Genomic DNA, 22322 nt, shown 5'->3' on the forward strand with positions numbered 1-22322 from the left:
GATGCATACGGTGATATGCTAGGAAATAAATTAACGTATCGCCCTGGCTAGATGGAGGGGAGAGCTGCTGTGTCATGGCAGATACGTTTGAAAATGAATCACATTTTCAGCGAGGTCGTGCAGGGCAGAAAAACATTTAGTTAGCTAAAGCTTCACAAAGTAATGAGGACACACAAAGACTTGAATTGGATAGAGTGAAGAACAGGGAGTATATATAGTATAGCCACACAGGCGATGGGGAACCTGACAAAACAAACGACGAAGTACGAGAGATTGGACAAAACTAGCTAAGCGAACACACATGCTGAAAGCGACATGGGGTAACAGAGTATAGGTTGTGAAATACGAGTAAAATTAGGAAACGAAATTCGGATAATGAATATAGGGCCGATGATAGTCCGGTGGTTTCATAGGTGGTTGGGGATGCCTCGCAAAGTGTGCGGGGCAGGTAAATAGGATTGAGGATAGAGATGCAAAACGAGATGGAAAGGCCGTGCGAGTGTCAGCGGATGGGCGAATGTTGCGTAATATTTCAGAATAGCGATCGATGTCTAGGCATGAGACTCCATGTTGTTGAACGCGGACGACTTCCATGCGTGGTCTAGTTCTAGGCTGGCGAGCGTGCCGTTCATGTCATGAATATGTTCGTGATCCCCTTGCGAACCACCATATCTGCTGGCCCGGCCCTGTGAAAAACTCGGGCCGGAATTGGGGCGCGAAATCGGCTCCTGGCGCGAGGACGAGCGGCTCGGTTCAAAGGGCGCAGAGTTGCTGTCTAGGAAAGAGCCGAAACGCTGAGCACTGTGGTTTCTTGAAAGAGGCGCGGGACGCCTGGCTTCTATGTGAGACTCGTCGAACGACGATCCAAAGAGCCTCGCCTGGTAGCCATCCGTGCCCCGAACTTCTGGGAAGTACTGGTTCGGGTCAGGGGAAAATGGTGAAAACGTCGAGGAAGACTGCGGGCGGTGCGCCATGTGGTCCGAAGGACCGCGACTTTCTAATGTTTTAGAGTACATGTCAAAGGACAATTTGGGGTTCTCGTGGAAGTTCTATGAAAGTCAAAATATTTGTAAGAAATGCCAAAAAGCGTCAACTCAGATGACTTACGCTCGGATTCGTGGCAGCATTCTCATGGCCGTTAGCTTCAGTAATGCCAAGTTTGTGCAGCATCTGCGCAACCTGCTCAGAAGACATCTGATTGACCGGCGCAGAGGCCATTTGTGCCTGAAACTGTGCCTGGAGAGCAGCGGCTTGGGCAGCCTGAGCTGCTGCCTGCGCAGCTTTGTCTACACAAGATGACTTGGTGAGGGATAATGTCAAATATTCATGGATCGAACACGTACATTGACTCCGGCCCCAGCTCAGCCGGATTCGGCTGCCGCCGATAGGGAATCCTTGCATTTTCTCGATGGCACGCTCCGCATCGGCCTTCCTGACGAACTGCACAAACCCGCAGTGCTTGCCGATGGGAACCTTGACCTGTTTTCACAGCTGAATCAGACATCAAGGATGCGCGCTGGCCAGCGGAGAACTCACGTAGTGAATGTCACCAAATGGTGCAAAGAACGTTCTAAGAGTCTCCTCCGAAATGAGAGGCGAGAGACCACCGACAAACACTGTTGTGTTGTACGGGTCCGTCGAGGTGAGTTGCTCGCCATTGGGCCCGATCAAGTTACTGAGGATAGCGCGAGCCTGCGCGTGGTGCTTCCATGACTCCTCCGAGATCATGTAACGAGGAGAGCCCTCTTGAGCATCGTGAGCCAGGGGAGCGGTGATCGAGCTGACCATTCCATTCGGACCCTTCTCTCCTGCACCAGAGTTGGCGTACTGGTGGGCGAGCTGGACAAGCTTTTCAGGAGAGAGGTTCATCATGTCTTCGGACACAGCAGTCATGGTAGACGAAACGCTGTTGCTGGACCCTGACCCGAGCGAAGGAACAGACCCAGATGCATGTATCTCTGACGCAGATCCGGAGTTACCGAAACTGCCATTGGATCCAGGGGACGTGTTTGGCGCGGATACTGGTATAGGAGCGGAGATATCGTGCGCCTGACCGTTACCGCCAACTGGGATGGCAACGGTGACAGAATTTGAAGACTGGTCCATAGAACTCGACGACGGGAGCTGGATCTGCGGAAGATTCATCTGTACCTGTGGTGGCTTGTACTTGGCAGTTGCAGGTGAAATTCGCACTGACAACATATGATTATGGAGTGAAATTTTCGAGGAGAGAATATACTCACTAGGGCGCGAGAGACAATACAGCCCATGCATTTCAACCAGAGCACGCTGCTGGTCCGTCTCATCAGTGAATCTACGAATGGCGAATTAGTTCATCGCCATATATATTGACTCCGATGGATAGAGGACGCACCGGACAAATCCGTATCCCCTAGACACACCGGTTACAGGATCGAGCATGATCTTCGCACTTTTGCAACTGAGGAAGGGCCTGATGAACTTCGGCTCTCGGTCGTTGCGCAGACCGAGGACAGGATTGCGGAAAACAGCCACCAGATCAGAGTTGGACGTTTCTGGCGCAAGATCACCGACAAAGATGCTGTACTCTTTTTGATACTGTTGGGGCTGCGCAATGAGTGGGACTCCTGCTGCTGAGTGTAGAGAGGGGACACATGCGCCAGGCATGGTCGTGGCCCAGTTCATGGTGAAAGGCTTCGTCGAGTTAGGCATAGTGGGAGACTGTGGGGCACCATCACTGTTGACTTGGTTTAACACCGAGGCCGCAACCGATGGAGATGAAAACGTCAGGAAGCAATAGCCGGGGTTGTTGGCGTGCTGGCCGTTGGCGTCCGAGCCAGCGGGTACCTTGATGTTGACCGGGTCCCAGTTCATGAGGGTGCAGACTTGCTTTGCGTATTCTTCGTCCATCCAAGGCTCTAGATCACCCCACCAAAGCGTAGAGCGGAGTAGGTTAATGTGGTTGTTGTTGTTGTTGTTGTTGGGAGAGTGATTGCTAGTGGACGAGTGTATTCCCTGCCGGTAGAGGTATGTATCGCGTTCGGGGTCGGTAGCGTTAGCGCCGTAGAAAGATGGACTAGAGTGCGTCACGACGTGACCGTGGGTGGGACCAGCGGAGGGAGGGAGGGAAGGAGAGGGACGATGATGGTTGGGAAGAAGATGCTGAAGCTGGGTTGAAGAGAGGTTGGGTGTGTGTCTGTTTGGCACAGAGGAACCGTCTAGCATTCCAGTCTTGTATTCCTTGACATGCATACCATTGCTCATCGACCTTGGAGTAGAGGAAGCGGGGCTCACAGAATGCATGCGAGGTTGGAATGCTCCGCTTGAAACTGGTATCCTGCGATCGGCGTGCATCTGATTGCCTGGAACTGATGAGAATGGGCTTCCATAGACTAAACCCGTGCCTTCGCGGTCGAGAGCGACGCGGGTATAGCCCATGGATTGGGAGGAAGTGTAGCTATAGTCATGAGAATCGAGGCGAGACATTCGGGTGCTACTGAGAGGCTTGCGCGTTCAAGTACGAACTCGTTAATCCAAAAGATGGGACACAGCAGACGATGTTGCTTTGTGATATCCTGGTGAGCAGGGCCAGGTGGGTTTAGGTGCTGTATGATAAGTGGATAGAATATGACAGCGAAGATGGCGCAGAAAAAACAAGCGAACAGCTGGTGGTGGAACGACAGATAATGAGAGCAAAGTGAAGAATACTGCTTGACGACAGCGATGCGAAAAGTGAAATGCGAAAGATGCCAATAGACAGAGTTAGACGCCTGTAAGATACGAAGTGATGGTGCCCAGTGGGTCGACCCTGGATGTCGACGAGGTCAAGTCAAGAGAATGAGATGCAGAATCGGAGAACAGCGCGGTGCGGAGTCGGAGTTAGGAACGACCAGAAATCAAACGCGCTAATAGGCGTTGGGCTTGACTTTGCAACGTCGATCGTGTCAGCAGTTTTTGTCCATGCATATGGTCCGGACTGAAGTTTGAGCTGGCTGACACTGGGCTGACACCTACATCATTCCATCGTATCAAATGCGATCAGCAGCTGGGTAGCTCGTAGGCGGTGCTTCGCATATCACTTCCCCTACTCGAGCGTACAATGGACAAGAAGGAGAAGAAATGTCTCGCAAGGGCGTCCTAGATTGGTCGAACAATGGAAGCTTGCGGGCGTCTATGCCAACCTCTCCGGATGCAGATCTCTGCCCTTCTATAGGTATCTACCCCTTGTAGGTCCACGTTTGGCCCGTTCCCCCGAGTGGCGATGCATGACGTGATTCGTTAAGCCTCGAGGCATTCCATCTTCCTCGTGTCCCTTCCTTCGACTGTAATTACTCGGGCCATTACATACTTGCCAACCACATCAGCACTTCACCAAATATTGCATCTTACCTTTCTCCCTATCTTCATCGCGAACCACTAGCTCAGAGCTCACTCGCTGACTGAACGTTACTTACCAAAACCAACACGATGCTCTTAAGTTTGTGTGTTTACGTCAAAACGCGTTCGGAACAATGGTTCATCCTCATTTATATGCCTCGGTTACGTCTTCAGAATCAGCGTTAGCGATTCCTGCTACCACGGACAAAGCATTAAGACATTTCCTCTTACGCCGCTGGTCGTCTGCCCGAATTTTTATCAAACCTTTTGCTAATTATTAGGGACTACCAACACCTCTCACATCGCGTTTACACATATCTACTTTTGCAATGATGGTGAGCCCACGAAACAGCATACTTGCATGCATATGGAAACGGAAAAGGCTCGTCAACAGTTTAATGGTTGGAAGCAACTAAAACAATTTACACTGGCACGGGGCGAGCTCCAGCATCTAGGGGCAATTTGGAGAGTCGTCTTCATGGAATCCTTCTGATTTCTTCTCTTCCTGCCCGCGTCGGTACGTGTTGAGCTGCAAATGTGCGCAGTCGGTGCATTGTGTGGGGAACGTTGTTTATGCGGCTTAGAGTTGGTCAACAATCAGGGACGTCGAGTTGTCCGAGGATTGGGCCAAATTAGGTTATGTAAGCCATGTAACGGGGTCCGATGACCTTTCTCGCGTTCACTCACATTCTGACCCTCTTGAAAGTGTTCAAACCGTTCACGACGTGTTCTGAGCACTAAATTTTCGACTGGCAGCGGGCAATGCCTTCGATGCCCATTCGCCGGCCCTCAGCATCGGCGGGGCATGCTGTCAACGCCCACAATGGTCCCCGACAACACAGGAGCAACGACTCGCATCATGGTTTTATGTCCACAGGGCCATCTCAGCAGCCACCGTCTGTTGCATATTCCTCCCCGAACGCCACGCCGCAACAGAAGATTGTGCAGGCTCTCATAAACAGGATTAAGAACAAGGTGTGTCATTTTCCCATGTTGCGATAATGTTCTCAAGCGCGGTGTTGACGCGCTTCCAGCTTCCGTGTAACTCGGGCACCTCCCTCGATATTGTAGAATCAGATGCTGCAACCCAGAGCGCGGTAGAAGCACTTGTCGACCTTGCATCTGATTCTCTCGATGTCATATCATTCTCGCTGGGTGAGATATTGGACAAATTGGCCAAGGTGCGTCACTTCATGGTCGTTCTATTCCCGCTACTGAGCACAAGGTCGTGCAGCAAGTCAATGATATCGGCCACATGACGATTGAAGTCCTCCAATCCCAGTTATTCGTGCTCAAGATTCTATCTATGGCGATGTCCGCCAGGTCAAGCCGCTATGAGGAGCAAGCCTCAACTATGCGGGCCGGTCGCGGCAACGTCGCCCCTTCATCCTCCACCCTCGTCGATTCAAGTGCACCTACACTTGCTAACAAGCGGAGCCGTCAAGCCTCGACTGAATTCTCAGCTATCACGCCTCCTCCATGGGCTGATGAACCTTCGGCCCTCGATGATCAATGTGCCAAGTATATTCTAAGTGTAATGGTGTTGTACTTGCGACAGACGGCAACGCCAGAGAGTCGCCTAATGTCCTCTTCAAACCTCGCTCCCGACGCATCATTGCATGACTTCGAATCCGTCGATTTTCCTACACACCAAACTTTCTTTGACGATCCCCGCGATTCGAACACACCCTTCCCTGGTAATGTCGCTGATGCTGGGGAAACACCGCCGTCCCTGCTGAAGATGAAGCACTCGTCTGCCTCCTTCAAATCTTCTGGGAGTGCTACGTCTGGGATGTCATGGGCCCGGGGGCGCCCGATCCAATATGAGAAGACCCACATGTCGCTCATCAAGTCTGTCTATTCTCTGAACTTCTTGATTGCTAAGTACGCGGGGCGCACCGTGTTCCATCTTTCAGGGTCGAACTGGCACATTGTGTTTGATCGCATACGCAACAAGATTCGCTTCCTGGCAAACACTTCAGAGGACAATCCAGATACGATTGACTTGCGTATCATGACACATAGCAAGATGGACAGAAGCCGGCTCTCGCAAGTGCTGCACGAACTATCTTCGCTACTCGTGAACATGAAGAGAGAAGCCCAGGCTGCAGTTGCGATCCCTCTACGAATGGCGATATGGAATTGGATCGATATATTCCCCGACGAGTTCAATGAGACCATTCGCACCCGCGGACGCTTAGACGGCGCCCCCGAACGCGTCTTTGATTTGCTACACTCCGCGCTGGAACCCGGTCGGGAAAGGACTCTTTGGCCAACCCTGACAATATTGGCGTGCCTGTCTTCCGACCGTTTGACATCCGACTACCAGGATGTGTTCGCTAAACCGCCTTCGAAGTATCGAAAGGTAACTATATTGAATGATACAGTGCATGCTTCAGCGCTGATGTTATGCTTGTTCCTCAGGAAGTGAAGTGGGCTGACGAACTACGGCGGCATGGATTGGGGGCCACCAAGTACTCGGACGTAGCATTCGTATGCGGGATTGACATCTGCAGAGCCGGTTTCCGTGTCTCTCCCGATGGTGAAATACCTCTCAGAATGCTTGCCGGCGACATTGCGCACGACATCAAGCATGGGTTACTTAACACGAATAGGCAACTAGCTTTCTGGGACGTGCTTCAAGAAGTTGACGTCGCTACCTATGCCGAGGCTCTCGCAATCGTGTTCCGTTTCTTACCTCAGGAGGACTCTATCCCAATATTCGAGGCCTGTCTTGGGCCAGATCGCTCGGATGCCGTGAAAATATGCGCTATCAAGGGTATGACAATGTTGGCTACTGAGGTAAGTTTCTTCGTCTTGAACATTGAATAGCTCAATCATAGCTGTGGTTACAGGCTACACGGATCCAATGGCAAACCCCTTTGGAAAACCTTCAAAATGCCGTGTTATACCGCCTTTTAGATCTTTACAAGGTCGGTTACTTTGCACTTGAGCGCACGTTTATGCTCATTGCCTTTACAGTATGCGGTTACCCGGCGTATGGAAATAGATGAAAAGGGTATTATCAAGGTTACACCCAATCGTCCCATGGCCAAACGTTTCACCAACGAAACGCTCCCCATCAGCGACTTGCTGATTCTCTCCATCGTCACTCTTTGGCGGGCTGATCTGTCCTTCTATGTCACCCATATTGATGACGCTGATGTGGACGCTTGGGTCCCTACCTTGGTGAATATCTGGAGCGCAGACCTGGATGTAGCAGTCAAGGTTTCTGCGATCACTTTCTATCTGTACTTGACCGACATCTTCTTCCGGATGCGTAAAGAAGAGATGTATTATACCGATATTGAGACCTGGCTCAAATCATCGACGTTAGTTATTTCTGGGCTACGACGACTACGAGACGAATCTGACCTTTTTATTTTTATTTTTATTTTTATTTTTTATTTTTACAGAATCGTAACCCTCGTCACTGTATCAAAGGTCCTTCTGCAAACGAGGATGGATGTTGAGCAGCAACGGCTTTGGATATCAGTGATGACCCAAGTTATCACCGTCTACCTTCGCAAGAGCGAGGTAAGCCATTGATTTGGCTTTGATGATACTCTAATACTCAACTTTTGCGTTAGAATGATCACGCAAGCGGGATTCAGCTGACACAGGATCGTGTCTACGCCTTCGCGATGGCGGAGATAGCTTTCTTAGTTTCGCTGACTTCTGCGAGCAGCGATGTGACCCAGCTTGCAGCGCAGGGCCTCAGGATGATCGCACAAGCTGAAAGGCAACCTGGGGCGCCAGTCAACAACGGTTTCACGGAGGAGGATAGGTCACGCCGTCTACCGATCTACGAGCAGCTAGGCGACCCGCATATTGTCATCGTTGGTGCGTAGATCCAGTATATTCCGAGCTTAGCAAGCGTCTTACCTGTGGTTCAGGCAGAGTACGGGAGCAGAAACGTGTTCGAAAGCTTATGCGCTTGGTCGCCTACTCTTCACCGATAAATGTTGCCGTCTGGCAAGAGTGCTTCCTCCGGTGGCAAGCGCTTTCTGAACATGTCGCTCAAGGGCCCCTCGCAGAGGGCACCAATTATGACGATGCCCACCTGAGTCCTCAAGAGCGAGCCATGACCAAAGAGGTCCGTCAATCCTAATTTTGAGATATTTATCTTGTGCTGACAATTCATATAGGACAAGTTTTATCAGTGGCGGAATCTGACGCACTTCCTCGCCGCGTTCGGCGGCGCCTGCGTTGCAGACAATTTAGAGACAGTATCTCTAACAGCCGTGATTCCAGGCACATACCTACCGGATGAAATGCGAGCATTGCGCAACCCCATCGATCTCGTGACGATTTTCCTGGAGTTCTTGGTAAACGCCCTGATTGATGATACTGTTCGCGTGCGAGACGCAGCTCGGGAAGCGCTGGGCACGGAGCTTAGCCCACGCTTGTATGGGAGACTCCTGAAGCAACTCAATGAGTAAGCCCGTCTGTCGATCTCACACAACGACTAGCGGCTGATACTTATTTAGCATAACGGTGAATATCGCCAATGGCGCGGCTTTGGAGTACAAACAGGAATATGGGCTTTTCTTGGACCAGGTACGGTAGCTGGCATTTAGCTGACTATAATGTCCTGACAATTGTCGCTAGTTGATCCAAGTGCTGAAGTCGCTGGTAGAGAACTTGCAGTCGTCCGCTGAAGAGAACTTGAGTATAGATCTGGGCTCAATCCTTCATGTCCTCGCTGGTTTCATCTCTCGGTTCCGCGAACCACACACGTACCGCATACGGATCAGATTCTGCCAACTGTGCGACAGCATTGCTAGCCGGACAGATATCCTGAACTGGCGAAAGGACGACATGTCTCGCAACCATCTTCTAGAGATTATCATGGACTGGTTCCAGGAATTTACTTTCGTGAGATATTGTCCGTTTTGTTTCTAAGCGGCTTCTCACATATACCTCATCTCGCAGCTGGTTGACCCAGAGCGTATCAAGACTCAATGCGACTTGAACTATGCTTGTCTTAGTACATCTGTCAAACTCTTGGAGCGGCTGAAATTATACCCTCTAGAAAATCAGATGTTAAATGAGACCGATGACGCCGGCCATGTTCTTTCTCGCATTTACACCCGTTACACTAATATTCTGGGGAGAGCCCTTGATATCTGCCACCAAAGAGAAGACACTGTGCGTGAACGTCTCCAACTAAAATATCTTGCAACTCAAATCACCTTGTAGGGGGCCGATAGTAGCTCAGACCTCGGCTCCTTCAGGGTATCTACACTTTTACATTTACATCCAGTTTATCGGAACTGATCTAAATCGCAGAGAACCACTACCAACCAACGCGAGATCGACATACGCAATATGGTCATCACGGGGCTTTCGAACGTTATCAGTGCCAATTCTGAAGTGGCACTCAGGACTTCAATTCCCGTAACCTATTCTCCTGACCTCCGGCAACGAACCATATACATGCATGCATTTGCCAGAGTTCTTGGCCAAGGTACCACGCTGGAGCAACCCTCCAACGCTGAACTACAGGTCAAAAGGAATCGGCTCACCGAGGTTAGCTAGGCAATATCCAATAAGTCTTCTAGTTGCACTAACACCTTGGCAGCTTGTCAAGGGATCAGACGTAAGGTGCTTTCAGACCCGACTCACTGGCAACTAAAATCGGACTAGATGATACTCGCGATGGTGATCTGCGAATGTTGCCCTGCCGCGGAAGTCGATGTCATGATTTCGGTGCTGATGAACTTGTTTGACACTCGTTCGTCTTTGATGGTACTGCTGAAGACGATGATTGATCGAGAAATCGAACATACGCGTAAGTGGTTGCCACTTACATCTATCGCATTATGTTGAGTCTCGTATAGCCAACGAAGGAGATTTGTTCAGAGGTAACTCGACGTACACTCGTTTCCTCTCTGCTTTTGCAAAGCTGCATGGGTACAATTATCTGCGGAGTCTGGTCATTCCTTTGGTGAAGTCAATGTCAACAATGCCCGAAGGACATGGGTACGAACTCGATCCGAATAAGATAGGCAGGGAAAAGGCGGAACAGAACTTAAAGAATGTCGAACTGGTCGCTTCTTCGTTCCTGGAAATCATCGTCTCGTCCGTGCCTACTCTTCCCCCGTGAGTAGACGTCACTTGCACTGACTGATAAGAGGTTCTAACCGGAGTTACAGGATGATTCGAGAGGTGTGCGCCCATCTTTCTAAAGTGGTGTAAGTATTCTCTACCAGCAAAGGTCCACTAGCTTATCATACTTGTCTATCAGGTATCAAATATGGCCGGAAGCGAAGTTTGCGGCTCTCGGAGCTTTCCTATTTCTACGGTAAACGTGCATGCAAACAAGTTCATGACCGACTTCTAAAAATGTCTACAGGTTCATTTCTCCGGCCATAGTCTCCCCTGAAACGGTGGATGTTGAGGTGCCTAATGATGATGGTGGAGTGATACGCCGTGGTCTCATGGTCATCGCCAAAGTCATCCAGAACCTGGCCAACAATATCTTCTTCGCCAAGGAGCAATACATGAAAGGCCTGAACTCATTCTTGTCTAACAATATCACCAACATTACACGCTTTTTGAGCGAGGTCAACGTACGTAAACTTGATTTGCTATCATTTGCGGATCCTTTACTTATTCTCATTAATCAACACTGTAGAAATACTCAGCTATTATTGATGAGGAGCCTACGGAATGGCTTGGTACAACCTCTGACGATACTGATACTACCGTTCTGCATCGTTTTCTCGACAAGCATACGGACAAGATTGGCAAAGAGCTGCTCAGTTATGTCAAACCTGGGTCCGAGAATGACTCCGCTTCTGTCAGTGCAAAGCTGGCTTGGGAAAACCTCTGCGCCCTTCTCGTCGAGCTGCAGGAGGTCCCTGAAATCCCGCGCCTTTCGATGTTGCCAGCTTCTAGCCATAGGGAATATCTGGAGATGATGAACCGCTGTGCCAACCGGAACGTAGACTCTGTCAGAGACATCTTTGTGGAGGCTTCTGTTGAGAATCCCGTAAGCTTTCTCTATTGGTGGTACTGATGACGAACCTCACACCTTGGGGCAGGAGGCACCAGCTGTGTTTGTTCTATATGTATACAAGATCGATGTTGAGGCTCTGGATATTGAGTTGCTGATGTTCTACATCCTCGATGTATGTGCATGCGATCGTCCAATGCCTCAGCTTATTTAAACTTCCTGCAGATTTTGACGTCTCCGGCTATGGAGGATCGCTACTACGAGATTGTACTTGACTGCACATCTTTCTCTGCAACTGCAGAAGTGCCGTCACAATGGCTCAAATTCTGCACTGAAATTATCCCGGTTGATGTTCGGCAGCAACTGTCATGCATGTATTTCCTCAACGCCAATGCATTGACACTCAAATATCTGCGGCGAATCTACAATGTATCATCTGGTTTGTCTTTCCGTCAATTGCTGTCAGCCAGGTCTACTGAACCTTTTTCAGGAGCTCTTCTAAATAACGGCATCCAGACCTGTTCATCAGTCAAGGATCTGTTGAATTACATCCCTGAGTCCTGTCTGGGAGTCCTACAGAGAACGAGTGAGCACATTATAAGTCTTACATTCACTGTCGCTAAGTTGCTTTCGACAGACGCCATGGAAGCCGAGACTCGGCAAATGTTCCCTGAGATGACCATGCGGCAAGTTCATGACGTGCGTATGCCGGTCATCCTTGAGGTCGCAGAAACCCACGTGCGGATAACATCGGTCAGTAGGAATTTTTTTGGTCGCAACTTAAGCTAACTCAGAAACGCAGGTACGGGGAGCTGCGATATCCACCGCACTGACCTGCAAGTCCACGGAAGTTATCCCCGTTTCTGAAATCAGTGATACTTATAATGTTTCTACGGGCCAAGATCCCTTTGAGTTCATCATCCGCCGAGGCAAGCAAGGTGCTACGTCTTACTTCTCTTCGCCTTCTAGAGACCTCGTTGTCAAGGTAAGGAGGGATGCACATCGAGTAACGGTAAATAGCAGCTGAGCCCCGGATCTACAGGCCATCCGAGCGGCCAAGAGCCAGCTACGAGACAATCGCAATGCAGTTCCAGACCACAATCCTCGCTTCCACAACTTCTCTGCAACACTATTGCATGTGGGCATGCTGAACATTGATGCAGATGATGAGGAGCTCCGCACTGCAGCTCATGAGCTGCTGGGTTCAGTGTGTCAGTATGTCGACTTCGATAAGACACCGCTAGTCCTTTCGAAAGGTATGTGCTATCCTCTGAAAAAATACGCTCGTTGCTTATGGAACCTTGCAGCTGGCATCTTTTCAGGAGATACGACGACAGCTACGGTCAATCTGAGCAAGAATATCGCTCAAAATGTTCCCAAGCTTACGCTTGATTTCATATCGGTTGTTATGCTCGGTATGCCGAAGTGTAGCATTGCGCAGAAGACAAATTTTATTCTCTTTATATCGCCCTGGATGAAGAATATCTCGCTCTTCTGCAACCCCGCTCATCAGCTCTACGATTATTCCGGAAACAGGATGAGGGATTGCATCCGTTCACTTATCGACTTGACTGTCGGCGATCAAGAGGTAGGTGCCTTAATAATGTATGTTCGGCATACGTTGATCTTCGTAGATTTCTGCAGTGGTGCATCAATACATATGGGGAGAAATAGGCAAACTCGACGCCTCCGCAGTTCATACAGTGCTTGAGGAACTGATTCGGGCCGCGTCCGACGCCGGTGTGGATTCACCAAGATGTGAGATTTTAGCTCGTACAACTTCGGCTCTGTCGTCCATACACGTCCGCGGGAGGATTTTCTCCAAGCTGAGAAAGGTGCGTCTGTTGCTATTTCATTTGTCAACGCGCAGACTTGACGTTCTGGTAGGTTCTGGGCAAAACAACATTGAAGCCCTCAAGAACGCTGCCAGAGAACATGCATTGGAACGAGATTGCAACTCTTGCACGGTTCAGCTTGATCTCCATCACAACCTACCGCCATGACCAGCTCTACGTTCCGGACATATGTCACGTTGCAACGCTGATCGCCGCCACTGGGCCAACTATTGTGCGGAAGTCAATCTACGGCCTTGTGTTCAATTTCCTTCAGTCGTTGTGCTTTGAACGCCTCGAAGACCCCTCCTACCCTGATTTACGTGCGCTCTTGGATGATTTGACATCTGAGGAGAACCTACGGTTGTTCGGCCTTATGCGTCCATCACCCACCAGCGATTACAGCAGCTATGAACATCAGAACGTGAGGGAATGTATCAAGGACCAGGAAGCGTTGGCTTGTTTGCTCACTCGCTTCATGGAAGTGACATCCCAGTCTCGAGGTAATTTATTTTACACCACTCTGTAGTGACTCGTGGCTGACACGTTGCCTTAAGGCCTGCTCAACGTTTGGCGTGCACGGTGGATGAGTCTTGCAACCTCCACAGCCTTCCAGCTATCAGCATCCATTCAGTCTCGCGCGTTCCTTGCAATAGGCACTCTGGCGACGTCTGACGTCGACGACGATCTGGTCTACCAAATGCTAGTCGCTTTCAAGAATGCATTAGGCCAATCAACAGAGACTGATACAATACCCGTGGTCACTATGCTCAGGTGTCTATGCAAGATTGTTCCAGGACTGAACGACAACTCCACTCATCTACCACAACTCTTCTGGCTTGCAGTGGCTTTCCTGCAGTCTGGATTTATGTGCTTCTATGCGGAGGCGGCCGACCTATTGCATGTGACGCTGCAGACACTCGAGCGGCACGGAATGTTTGAGGACGACTCTCTGACCACCGTCTTGTTTGAAGCCCGTCAGAATCTTGACGAGGTTGCTGGACAGCTCGATAATGTCATGCGCATGGCGTACGATGTCAACTTTTCTTTCTATCTTGCTTCTATTGTCTTCAAGGGTATCCGGCACGGCCAACTGAAGTCTCACGCTGAGAGCGTGCTTCGCACCTTGCTCTCGGCCACGCTGCGTTTCCCCGACCAGAGAATGGACAACGGCAACACGGCGACGCTGCCTGCGGAGGCCATTGGCTACTTCATCGCCCTTCTTTCCTGCTCCACGGATCGGGAGGACTACAACAAGTTGCTTCATGACTGCAACGCCGACCGCTACATGCTTCATCACAACACTATTCATGAACACAGCTTTGTCCCCTACGTTGCTCCCGAACTGCTACCACTTTCGGATCCTAACACGGCTCTATTCCTGGCCGCCTTCATTGGTACGATGCTTGCAACCGCACAGGGAGATGACGCCGAGTCCGAAATGCTATACAAAATTCTTCTTGATCTGGGAGTTCTTTATCCAGATCTTGTTGCTATGATGTGCGTAACATCTTTTGGTCCTTAATCATTCTTGCTAATTTTTCTTGTTAGTTACGAGACACTCCAAGACAAAATCAAGGACACACTGGCTAACTCTACCCATGCTGCCATCATCAAAACCCTCTCCGGTATTTTCAGAATGGCACAGTATGACTCGCTCAGCCTCGGGGTGATTCGTGGCTCCTCGGTATCAAGCCTGACGACGGTCGACGAGAGCTCGTCATCGTTACTGTCGAAGCGGCTGGAGGAATACCAGATGGAAGGTCTTAGCACCTTATTACAGTTTGTGCCGACGACATCTAGCAACTGGGCGAGCATTACCGCCTGGATATCTGAACTAATTGTCAAGATTGTAGGAATGGAATAATCAGGCTTACGTTGTGCACCGTGCATGCGCTTCGCTTTCGCTCTTCTGGATTTCAACTGTAGACATATCTATCATGTACATGTGCTTCGAGCTGTACCATACATATCTCATCTTCGTCGTAACATCAACACTACTTTACAGGATCCCTCTCATATAATAGTTACGCTTTTGATGGTCATGCCTGGTGTCTCCGGGGCGTCGTGCAGTGTTCATGAGGTTTGACATCATGCCTCGTGCCCGGCCGGTGCTTCCTCCGGAAAGCTAGGCGGATATGAAGAGCTCAAGTTTGGTAGTCGCCTAAATAGCAACTGTCTTTTCGCATCGCGCGGTCAATAATAGGCTTGACTGAGGCGACCTTGCCGAGTGCTTTATTTCGTTGTAGCGACACTCCCCAACTTACATACTTATTGCACACTTCCCTGAGCAGGACCAACTTGGGCTCCCGCTTACTCTTCCTTCCGCCTGTCACTCAAGGCGCAGACGAAACCATGGAGGGTGAGACATCCTCTCCTCGCGTCCCGCATCCCGCGACACCAGGATCACCGCAAGCGAGCAGTCTCTATCGAGCGACCAGCACCATCGACGATCTCACACTTGCCCTAACCAACTATTCGCGTGTTCCGTCCCCCGAGCCCGAGCAGGTATGCTGCTGCTGTGGTAAGGAAGATTGTGAAGCCACCAGGAGCTGGCTGGCAGTCAAGGCCAAACTCGAGAACCGCTTAATCCTCAGTGCAGGTCGGTCATTGTCTTCACTGGCGCCAATGCCTCTAAACGTGTTGTAGAGGTTGGATCCGCTTTGCTGCAGAGACATGAGGCTTACATTCGGCGTCACGAGGTTAGATCGCGACCACCTTTCCTGCAATGTCCGCTCACGCACGACCAGGCCGAGCACACACCACGAACGCAGTCGCCCATTCCTACTTTGGACGCAATGCCGGAAACGCCTGACAATGATAATGACACACGAGTTGCTGAACTCATGAAGGAGAACGCCGTCTTGCACAAGGTCAGCCTAGATCATGTCGTGCCTTTTATCTTGACCCCTGACATAACCCCACCATGCTTTAGCGGCTCACCCAGGCATTGCTGAACAACGAAATTTCCGATGCGTCCACGAAGTCCACGCTGCAGGATCTGGAGGAGGCACGCGGAGCAGTGTCGCGACTCACAGCACAGAATGCGCGTGCGGTCGGTTTGGACTCGAGGCTTACGGCGCTCTTTCGCGAGAATGAGGATGTGCGGCAAGAACGTGACAGTGAGGCACAACGCGCGAAGTTAGCAGAGGCGCGTTTGGCAGCTTTAAAGGACCGGACAGGTATGTCATTACCGTCATAGCAGAGTCGCCCGTTTTCCTCATGCAGTTGTAGACAAGCTGCAGGCTGAAGTCAAACGCTTGCAGAATGATCTGAACAGTCGCAGACTGCACAGACTTGAATCGTCTGAATCGCTCCTACAGCATGCTCGGTCTCGCATCGAGGAACTTCATCAACAGGTTTGGTTCGGTTCCCCCTCCTTTGTTATGACTGTACCGTTAACACCTTACACTAGCGTATCAGCAAAGTTGCTCTTCCCGATAATGCTGAGGTGATGCAAGTGTTGGAGTCTTTAGTTGGGGACAATGAATTGTTGAAGGCCGACAACGAAGAGCTGCAACAGCTTCTCTCAGAAGCTCGGGAGGATGTCGCGCAATTACAGTCAGAGGTCGAAGAATATCGTGCATCGATGCCCATACCAACACGAGGTAGGTTGCCATGCTTAAAGTTTATATACCACCACTTAAACATGCTCGACAACTCTTTCGCAGCCGAGACACCCCATTCTAGGCGGGCAAGGAGTGGTCCATCATCGCTTGTCAAAGAATCAGTAGGTTCTTTACTTGCTTCGGCGAGGGTCGGCTTTAACTTGTTTTTTAAAGGTATTAACTCAATCGCGGAGGCGAACGAATAGTGCGGATCTTAGAACACGGCGCCATTTCGTAAGTTTCATGTCTAGGCCTCAGAAGATTAATTGTTCATGGTTTACAGGAGCCTTTGACTCCTGAAACGGAATCACGGCCTATTTCACCCGACCCGATCTCGGAAGATCCAAACCACTCAACACTAACTCCACCCCAGATAACTTATCCTCCTTCACAAATTAGCCAAGATCTTGATCAAGAGAACGATGGTAGTTCGCTCTTTCAGAACCATCGATCCCGAGGAGTGCAAACCGATCAATGGACGGGCCCACCGTCTTCTGCCAACCTTGTTTCTTTCTACCCCGATCAGATATCCGCGTCATCACACGAAGGCCGATCAGAGTCGTCTTCTCTGTTGGATGGGCAGGGATCTCAGCTGGCCGGTCTGCTGGAACGGGTTGCCCACTTACTCCAACGTCTATCCCAGGCGGATGCGCTCACGTTAAAGAATCGTCTCAAACGTCAAAATTTGAAGGGGGCAGATGTCAAGCACTTATCGCGGACGACGGTAGCTAATATTCTCTCGGAAATGGCCATTCTGAGGTCCCAGTATCGCATATGGCTTGAAGACGACAAGTTGACACTCACATGCAATCGACGGGACCTCCGGGGCTTGTTCAAGATTTTCAAGGATGCTTTCGACGAGCTTGGACAGCTCAGAGTTACTCTCAATGACGTCATTCTTGAACCCTCTATCGCAGAGAAAGTCAGCGAGATGGCACTGGACCCAGCCAAGGCAGAGGCGATGGAGAGGGAACGCAAGTCAGGACGCGGTTCTAGTTGGATGACACCCTTTTCCAAATTATTCGGTTCTGTTCAGGCAAACCAAAATACACCATCCACATCTCAAATTGCGCCCAAGCGACCCACCAGCAGAGGGCAACCCGGTGATGGCCGTCAACTTCGGCCCGCGCTGAAGATGGCTCCAGCATTGGCCGCGACGACTACCACGGTTAATGTCGAGTTCTCGGGAGCTGGTGTTGGGAAATCTACGACGAGCACTTCTCAAATAGATAGTCCTGCTGTGGTTCCTGCACCTTCCCTTCCTTCTCGCATGTCAACCATGCCGCCATCACAAAGTATCATGGGTATCTTCGCAGGGGCGCCCAAAGGCGAGGACGACCCGTGGGTTGTGCTTCCACGTGGTCCTCGTCGAGCTGTCTCAGCTGTTGTCCCCTCCGAAGCTACTGAAAGCAGCACGAGCACTGCTGCAGCCACAGCTACGATCGGCCGGGCATCACTTCGAAGACGTCCAGGACTAGGACTCTCCCGCGGCCTCGATGCTGTTCTCGACAATGAGTCTATCCTCAACATGGAGCGGGGTGAATCACCAGCAGCAGAGCATAGGGAAGAGGATGATTTACCGGGCCCATTACCCCAGCGTGCGCTCCGCCGGAAGGGTCTGTCAGATTCATCCATCCATTCGACATTCATGAGCCAAGCAGAGGAGTCGCAGCCACAGGAAACCGTTGACGACCTGCCTGGCCGTGGCTCGGTTTTCCGCACGCTTTCGCGGACGATGCAGAGCTTCAGACTCGCCGCATCACAGTCGATAGGAAATATGTCAGTGGCTACCGCAGAAGTTCCACCCAGCACCGGCAGTGCAGCGCCTCCCCCAAGCGCCATTTCTCCTTTCTCCGAGTCACCCCCACCCCCGGCACCATCGCCACCTCATTCAGCCGGTGCGACTGGTTCAACAACTGCAGCAGAGCGAGGACGCAAAGATGGCCTCAATGTGCCACGGACTGGGCCGGCCCCAGTGGCGACGCGCACCTCCTCGCCCATCGCGAACCTAGTTCCCAACCTGACTTCATGGGCCGCCGCTGGCGCCGCGCTCGAGTCGGAAAGTAGTGCGCCCATGTACTTCGGTACCTTCCGAGACGAGGCCATGCTCCATCGTCGAATGGATCGGGATGGGCAGGACGACCATGGCATTTAGTAACCTCCCGGATTGGCTGGTCCATTAATCTTGATTTGTTTCATTGGATATTTGCGTTTCTTGCTTTTTCAGTGTTTTCATAGGTTTATTTTTCTCCCTCACGGCCTGCTAGCGTACCCACATTTCCTAGTATTTGATTTATGTATCTACTATAGATGGTTTTGGTTTATGTTGATACCACCTCTGATGGCACGGAATATTCAACCATGCGAGTAACGAGACCTTCCTGGGAGAACGAATATGAGGTTAGGGTCTAGCGTGTGCATCTTCTGCTGTTCCCAGCGTTTGCTCCAACTTGCATCGTCGTGCTCGCACTTCTACCTGTACCTAACGACATCGGCGGCTGCCAGCATGACACCAACGATACCATTCGCTTATAAGCTCTTCTTTATTTACATAGAGCCGATTTCCGCGCTCGCAGGCGCCTACTACGCTGCCCTCGAGCCGACTGCGTACCTGCGTGACCTCAGCCTGCCCTCCGCACCTGCGCCTACGTCCGCGCTCGGGCTAGGCGTAACGCAGCAGACGACCATGGCGCTCTACCAGCTCGCGAACCTGTACCTCCTCTTCGCGCTCAACGAGCACCTCGTGCTCTCGTCCACTCAGAGCCTGAAGACCTGGCGAAGGCTATTGTTTTGTCTGCTCGTTGCAGACTTTGGACACCTCGCGACGATGGCGCCGCTCGGCGCGCGGGTGTTCTGGGCAGTGTACGAGTGGAACGCGATGGTATGGGGGAGCGTGGGGTTTGTTTATCTGGGCGCTACTATGCGGATGTGTTTCCTTAGGGGTGTTGGAGTTGTAGATGATTGCCCAGGAAAGAAGGAACATTGAGAAGATTGAGATTAAACCAACTGGGGTGCGCTTAGTGAATCATTGCTATGGTACAGCTGTGAAGACGATACAATGTACAGAATTCGTTCGTCCAACTTGTAAGAAGCTTAAGGGTGCTCGAGCAGATATCCACCGTCGATAGCCAAGGTCTGTAAGTGCTACACTGTTAGAAAATCAAGTCGACCTAACGCGCCACATGGTCTCTCACCTGTCCGTATGCATATTGATTACATGCCAGCATGATAATAGCCTGTGCCATGTCTTCGTCGCGGCCGGGTCTGCCTGCCGGAATACCCTTCTGATCAGCCCATTTGCCACCCTGATGATCGATGGCGGATTTGTTAAGCTCGTCCGATTCTTTGGCTATGTGAAAATTAGGGGCTATTCGAAACGCCTCACAATAGCGGTAGAGACGAACCGGTCATTTCGGACGGAAAGATGCCTGGAGAGATGTTGTTCACCCGGACTTGGACGGCCTTCCTCCGGAGTTCCTGTGCGAGCAGCGTGCTCAGGTGGATGGCGGCCCCTTTTGAGACATTATACTTGAAGTGGTGTTGGCTGGTACGCGTTACTGAAGAGCAGGTTAGCACATATAGTAGCACAGTAAAACAAGCCACATACTTCCGGAAATCGACGCGATGTTAATCACGGATGACGTGTACTGGGGAACGCCCTCCTTCTTCAAAACAGCGGCAGACAAGAGAGGGATAAACGCGCTCGTCATAAAGAAATACCCAATGACATTCGTCCTGTACACGTCCTCCCAGTTCTTCATCTCCTCGCCAAACAGCTCTTCCGAAAGCTCCTTCGCCGACTCGTCACCGCGCTCGACCTCGGTCGAACCCTTGCTGATACCTGCGTTGTTGACGAGTAAATCAACCTTTTTCTCGTTCTTTCCTATCTCCTTCACGAGCTGCTGAATCGATTCCTTGCTGGTAATGTCGCATTGCATCGGGATGAGCTGTCCCTTGGGGTGCTTGAGCGTCGCTCCCCACGTTTTGGCGGACTGCTCGACTACCTCGGTGCGGCGCCCGCAGATGTAGACCTTGGCGCCGTTGTTGGCAAACGCCTGCGCGATCATGAGGCCAATGCCGGTGCCGCCCCCTGAGACGACGCAGACGTAGTCCTCGACATTGAAGAGATTTTGAATGGTGAATTTGGAGTTGTCGGCCATAGTCCTGGAAGTCGAGTACTTTCTCTGAGAGACTATCGGTTGGTTGAGAGGTTTTGAAAAAGTTCTGAGACTTCGAGATGGGGAAATGGAGGGAGAACGGAGAGAGCGCAAGAGAGAGTACATCGTATTAAATGCTCAGGAAAAGGAGCAGTCTATATGAGGTCATGTCCATTGTCGAGCTTTACCATGAGATCATGAATGGATGAACACCGTTGGGGTTTGTCACGAGTCCCCACATAGCCGTCCAGGTCCTGCCCAGGTGGTCAACCGGGTCATGATCTGACGGGTGTGCAGTCATTCGTGAGGTCATAACCCAAGTCAATTCATGAGCACCTTCCTATCGAGGACCATTCCAGCGTCGATCATTGACCTTTTAGGCTTCAAGGTTCGATCCTCAATATTCAATCGCCTGCGGTTAACATCTAAACAAAGGCAAGGTGAAGAAGAAGAAGAAGAAGAAAGGAAAACTCACCTATGTCTAGACACAAGTTGACAACTACAAAATCGCAGTTGAAGCGATCCAGATAGCAACCTCATTTGAAACTTGAGAGCACACACGTCGCTGCACCTTTGGATGGGCCATCCTTTCTTTTGTTCAGCCAATGGAGGAAGCAAGCAGAAGAGCGAGAAACAGGTCCCGTGTCAAAGTTTTCATAGGACATTAGTATGCGTGTTGAAGATATCAGACTAGGTATTGTCGCCGAAGGAAGAGACTCTGAAGGAAAAGGGGCTATTTGGCCTTGTGTCAGACAGTCATGGCACTTGTTCGTGCGACTCATCGCAACAGCATTAATGCGCTCAGCTTGCACTATTGACATCCTTTTCGTTCAGAGGTGAATATGTGGTGGTAATTCCCCTCAAAGACGAGGCCATTGCTTTGGTTTTCCTGGCTGTACAAACGAGCGCATATACTCCGAGTTGGTCGCGTCTCAACGACTCGGAAGCATCGTTGCTCATCCGCCCCCAGAGGTTTTCTTGTCCAACATCTTTGACCTTGGCGATGCCGGTCTATGATAGCGAGGCGACAACGACAATATCTACGAGGGTCTGCAAAACTCTCCACCAGCCTGTCGCCAATGTCCTCTGTACACATTGTATGCTTCTATCGCTTTCTCACCTGCATGCCTTTGGACCAAGTTCACCGCTACCTTGCGTTGGCGTATATGTGATTGAGACTCGCCCGCCGTCAAAACTATTGCTTTCAACGTGCCGCCGCATCGTGGCACGAGGACGCGCTATCTTTGCTATGCGTATAGTTGAGCAGGCACATGGCCTTCCTCATGACAGAATAGCTCTTCTGACTAGCCTCAACCTCAAGGCCTCGACCATCTCGATTACTTTGTCTGTTTAGCCCTGCCACTAAATGGGCCTACCGAACGTGAGTCCCTCACCTTGAGCGGTCTAC

General features: G+C 50.8%; 5 protein-coding genes across 5 annotated transcripts; 3 read left to right on the forward strand and 2 right to left on the reverse strand.

Moving 5' to 3' along the window:
* Positions 1 to 114: 114 nt before the first annotated feature.
* On the reverse strand, positions 115 to 4062 carry CONPUDRAFT_110994 (RNA-binding domain-containing protein). Its single transcript, XM_007775275.1, has 6 exons — positions 2375 to 4062; positions 2244 to 2314; positions 1537 to 2192; positions 1344 to 1479; positions 1108 to 1286; positions 115 to 1049 (listed from the first exon to the last, which is right to left on the reverse strand). Exons 1-6 carry the CDS (start codon positions 3463 to 3465, stop codon positions 552 to 554), a joined length of 2631 nt encoding a protein of 876 aa, XP_007773465.1. The 5' UTR covers positions 3466 to 4062; the 3' UTR covers positions 115 to 551.
* Positions 4063 to 5127: 1065 nt separating this feature from the next.
* On the forward strand, positions 5128 to 15016 carry CONPUDRAFT_64047 (uncharacterized protein; the record flags this gene model as incomplete). The annotated part of the gene is made up of 32 exons (XM_007775118.1): positions 5128 to 5331; positions 5391 to 5537; positions 5591 to 6721; positions 6781 to 7170; positions 7279 to 7688; positions 7773 to 7893; positions 7947 to 8203; positions 8257 to 8452; positions 8520 to 8794; positions 8847 to 8916; positions 8968 to 9234; positions 9292 to 9507; positions 9559 to 9594; positions 9649 to 9888; positions 9941 to 9958; positions 10006 to 10150; positions 10200 to 10461; positions 10515 to 10551; positions 10572 to 10663; positions 10715 to 10931; positions 10997 to 11353; positions 11409 to 11492; positions 11543 to 11768; positions 11811 to 11903; positions 11955 to 12070; positions 12120 to 12302; positions 12360 to 12573; positions 12625 to 12905; positions 12952 to 13152; positions 13205 to 13652; positions 13707 to 14649; positions 14701 to 15016. The coding sequence occupies 32 exons, from the start codon at positions 5128 to 5130 to the stop codon at positions 15014 to 15016; spliced, it is 8193 nt and encodes a 2730-aa protein (XP_007773308.1).
* A 916-nt stretch (positions 15017 to 15932) lies between these two features.
* CONPUDRAFT_130682 (uncharacterized protein) lies at positions 15933 to 19086 on the forward strand. The gene is made up of 6 exons (XM_007775276.1): positions 15933 to 16022; positions 16085 to 16331; positions 16384 to 16508; positions 16565 to 16757; positions 16906 to 16991; positions 17041 to 19086. Exons 1-6 carry the CDS (start codon positions 15948 to 15950, stop codon positions 18910 to 18912), a joined length of 2598 nt encoding a protein of 865 aa, XP_007773466.1. The 5' UTR covers positions 15933 to 15947; the 3' UTR covers positions 18913 to 19086.
* A 177-nt stretch (positions 19087 to 19263) lies between these two features.
* CONPUDRAFT_158234 (uncharacterized protein) lies at positions 19264 to 19743 on the forward strand (the record flags this gene model as incomplete). Its single annotated transcript, XM_007775277.1, has 1 exon — positions 19264 to 19743. The coding sequence occupies one exon, from the start codon at positions 19264 to 19266 to the stop codon at positions 19741 to 19743; it is 480 nt and encodes a 159-aa protein (XP_007773467.1).
* Positions 19744 to 19850: 107 nt separating this feature from the next.
* Positions 19851 to 20917, reverse strand: CONPUDRAFT_158235 (NAD(P)-binding protein; the record flags this gene model as incomplete). The annotated part of the gene is made up of 4 exons (XM_007775278.1): positions 19851 to 19892; positions 19952 to 20106; positions 20162 to 20314; positions 20365 to 20917. The coding sequence occupies 4 exons, from the start codon at positions 20915 to 20917 to the stop codon at positions 19851 to 19853; spliced, it is 903 nt and encodes a 300-aa protein (XP_007773468.1).
* Between the last annotated feature and the right edge of the window lie 1405 nt (positions 20918 to 22322).

The sequence above is a fragment of the Coniophora puteana genome (assembly GCF_000271625.1).
Source record: "Coniophora puteana RWD-64-598 SS2 unplaced genomic scaffold CONPUscaffold_14, whole genome shotgun sequence".
NCBI lineage: Eukaryota > Fungi > Basidiomycota > Agaricomycetes > Boletales > Coniophoraceae > Coniophora > Coniophora puteana.

Excerpts from the sequence above, each read along its gene's own strand:
- CONPUDRAFT_110994 (XM_007775275.1), bottom strand. The coding sequence starts at position 3,465 with ATGTCTCGCCTCGATTCTCATGACTATAGCTACACTTCCTCCCAATCC. Across the intron at positions 2,315-2,374 it reads AGGGGATACGGATTTGTCCG|ATTCACTGATGAGACGGACC; the intron begins GTGCGTCCTCTA and ends CGCCATTCGTAG. Across the intron at positions 1,050-1,107 it reads ATGCTGCCACGAATCCGAGC|AACTTCCACGAGAACCCCAA; the intron begins GTAAGTCATCTG and ends TGACTTTCATAG.
- CONPUDRAFT_130682 (XM_007775276.1), top strand. The coding sequence starts at position 15,948 with ATGCCGGAAACGCCTGACAATGATAATGACACACGAGTTGCTGAACTC. Across the intron at positions 16,509-16,564 it reads TCGAGGAACTTCATCAACAG|CGTATCAGCAAAGTTGCTCT; the intron begins GTTTGGTTCGGT and ends ACCTTACACTAG. Across the intron at positions 16,992-17,040 it reads TTAGAACACGGCGCCATTTC|GAGCCTTTGACTCCTGAAAC; the intron begins GTAAGTTTCATG and ends CATGGTTTACAG.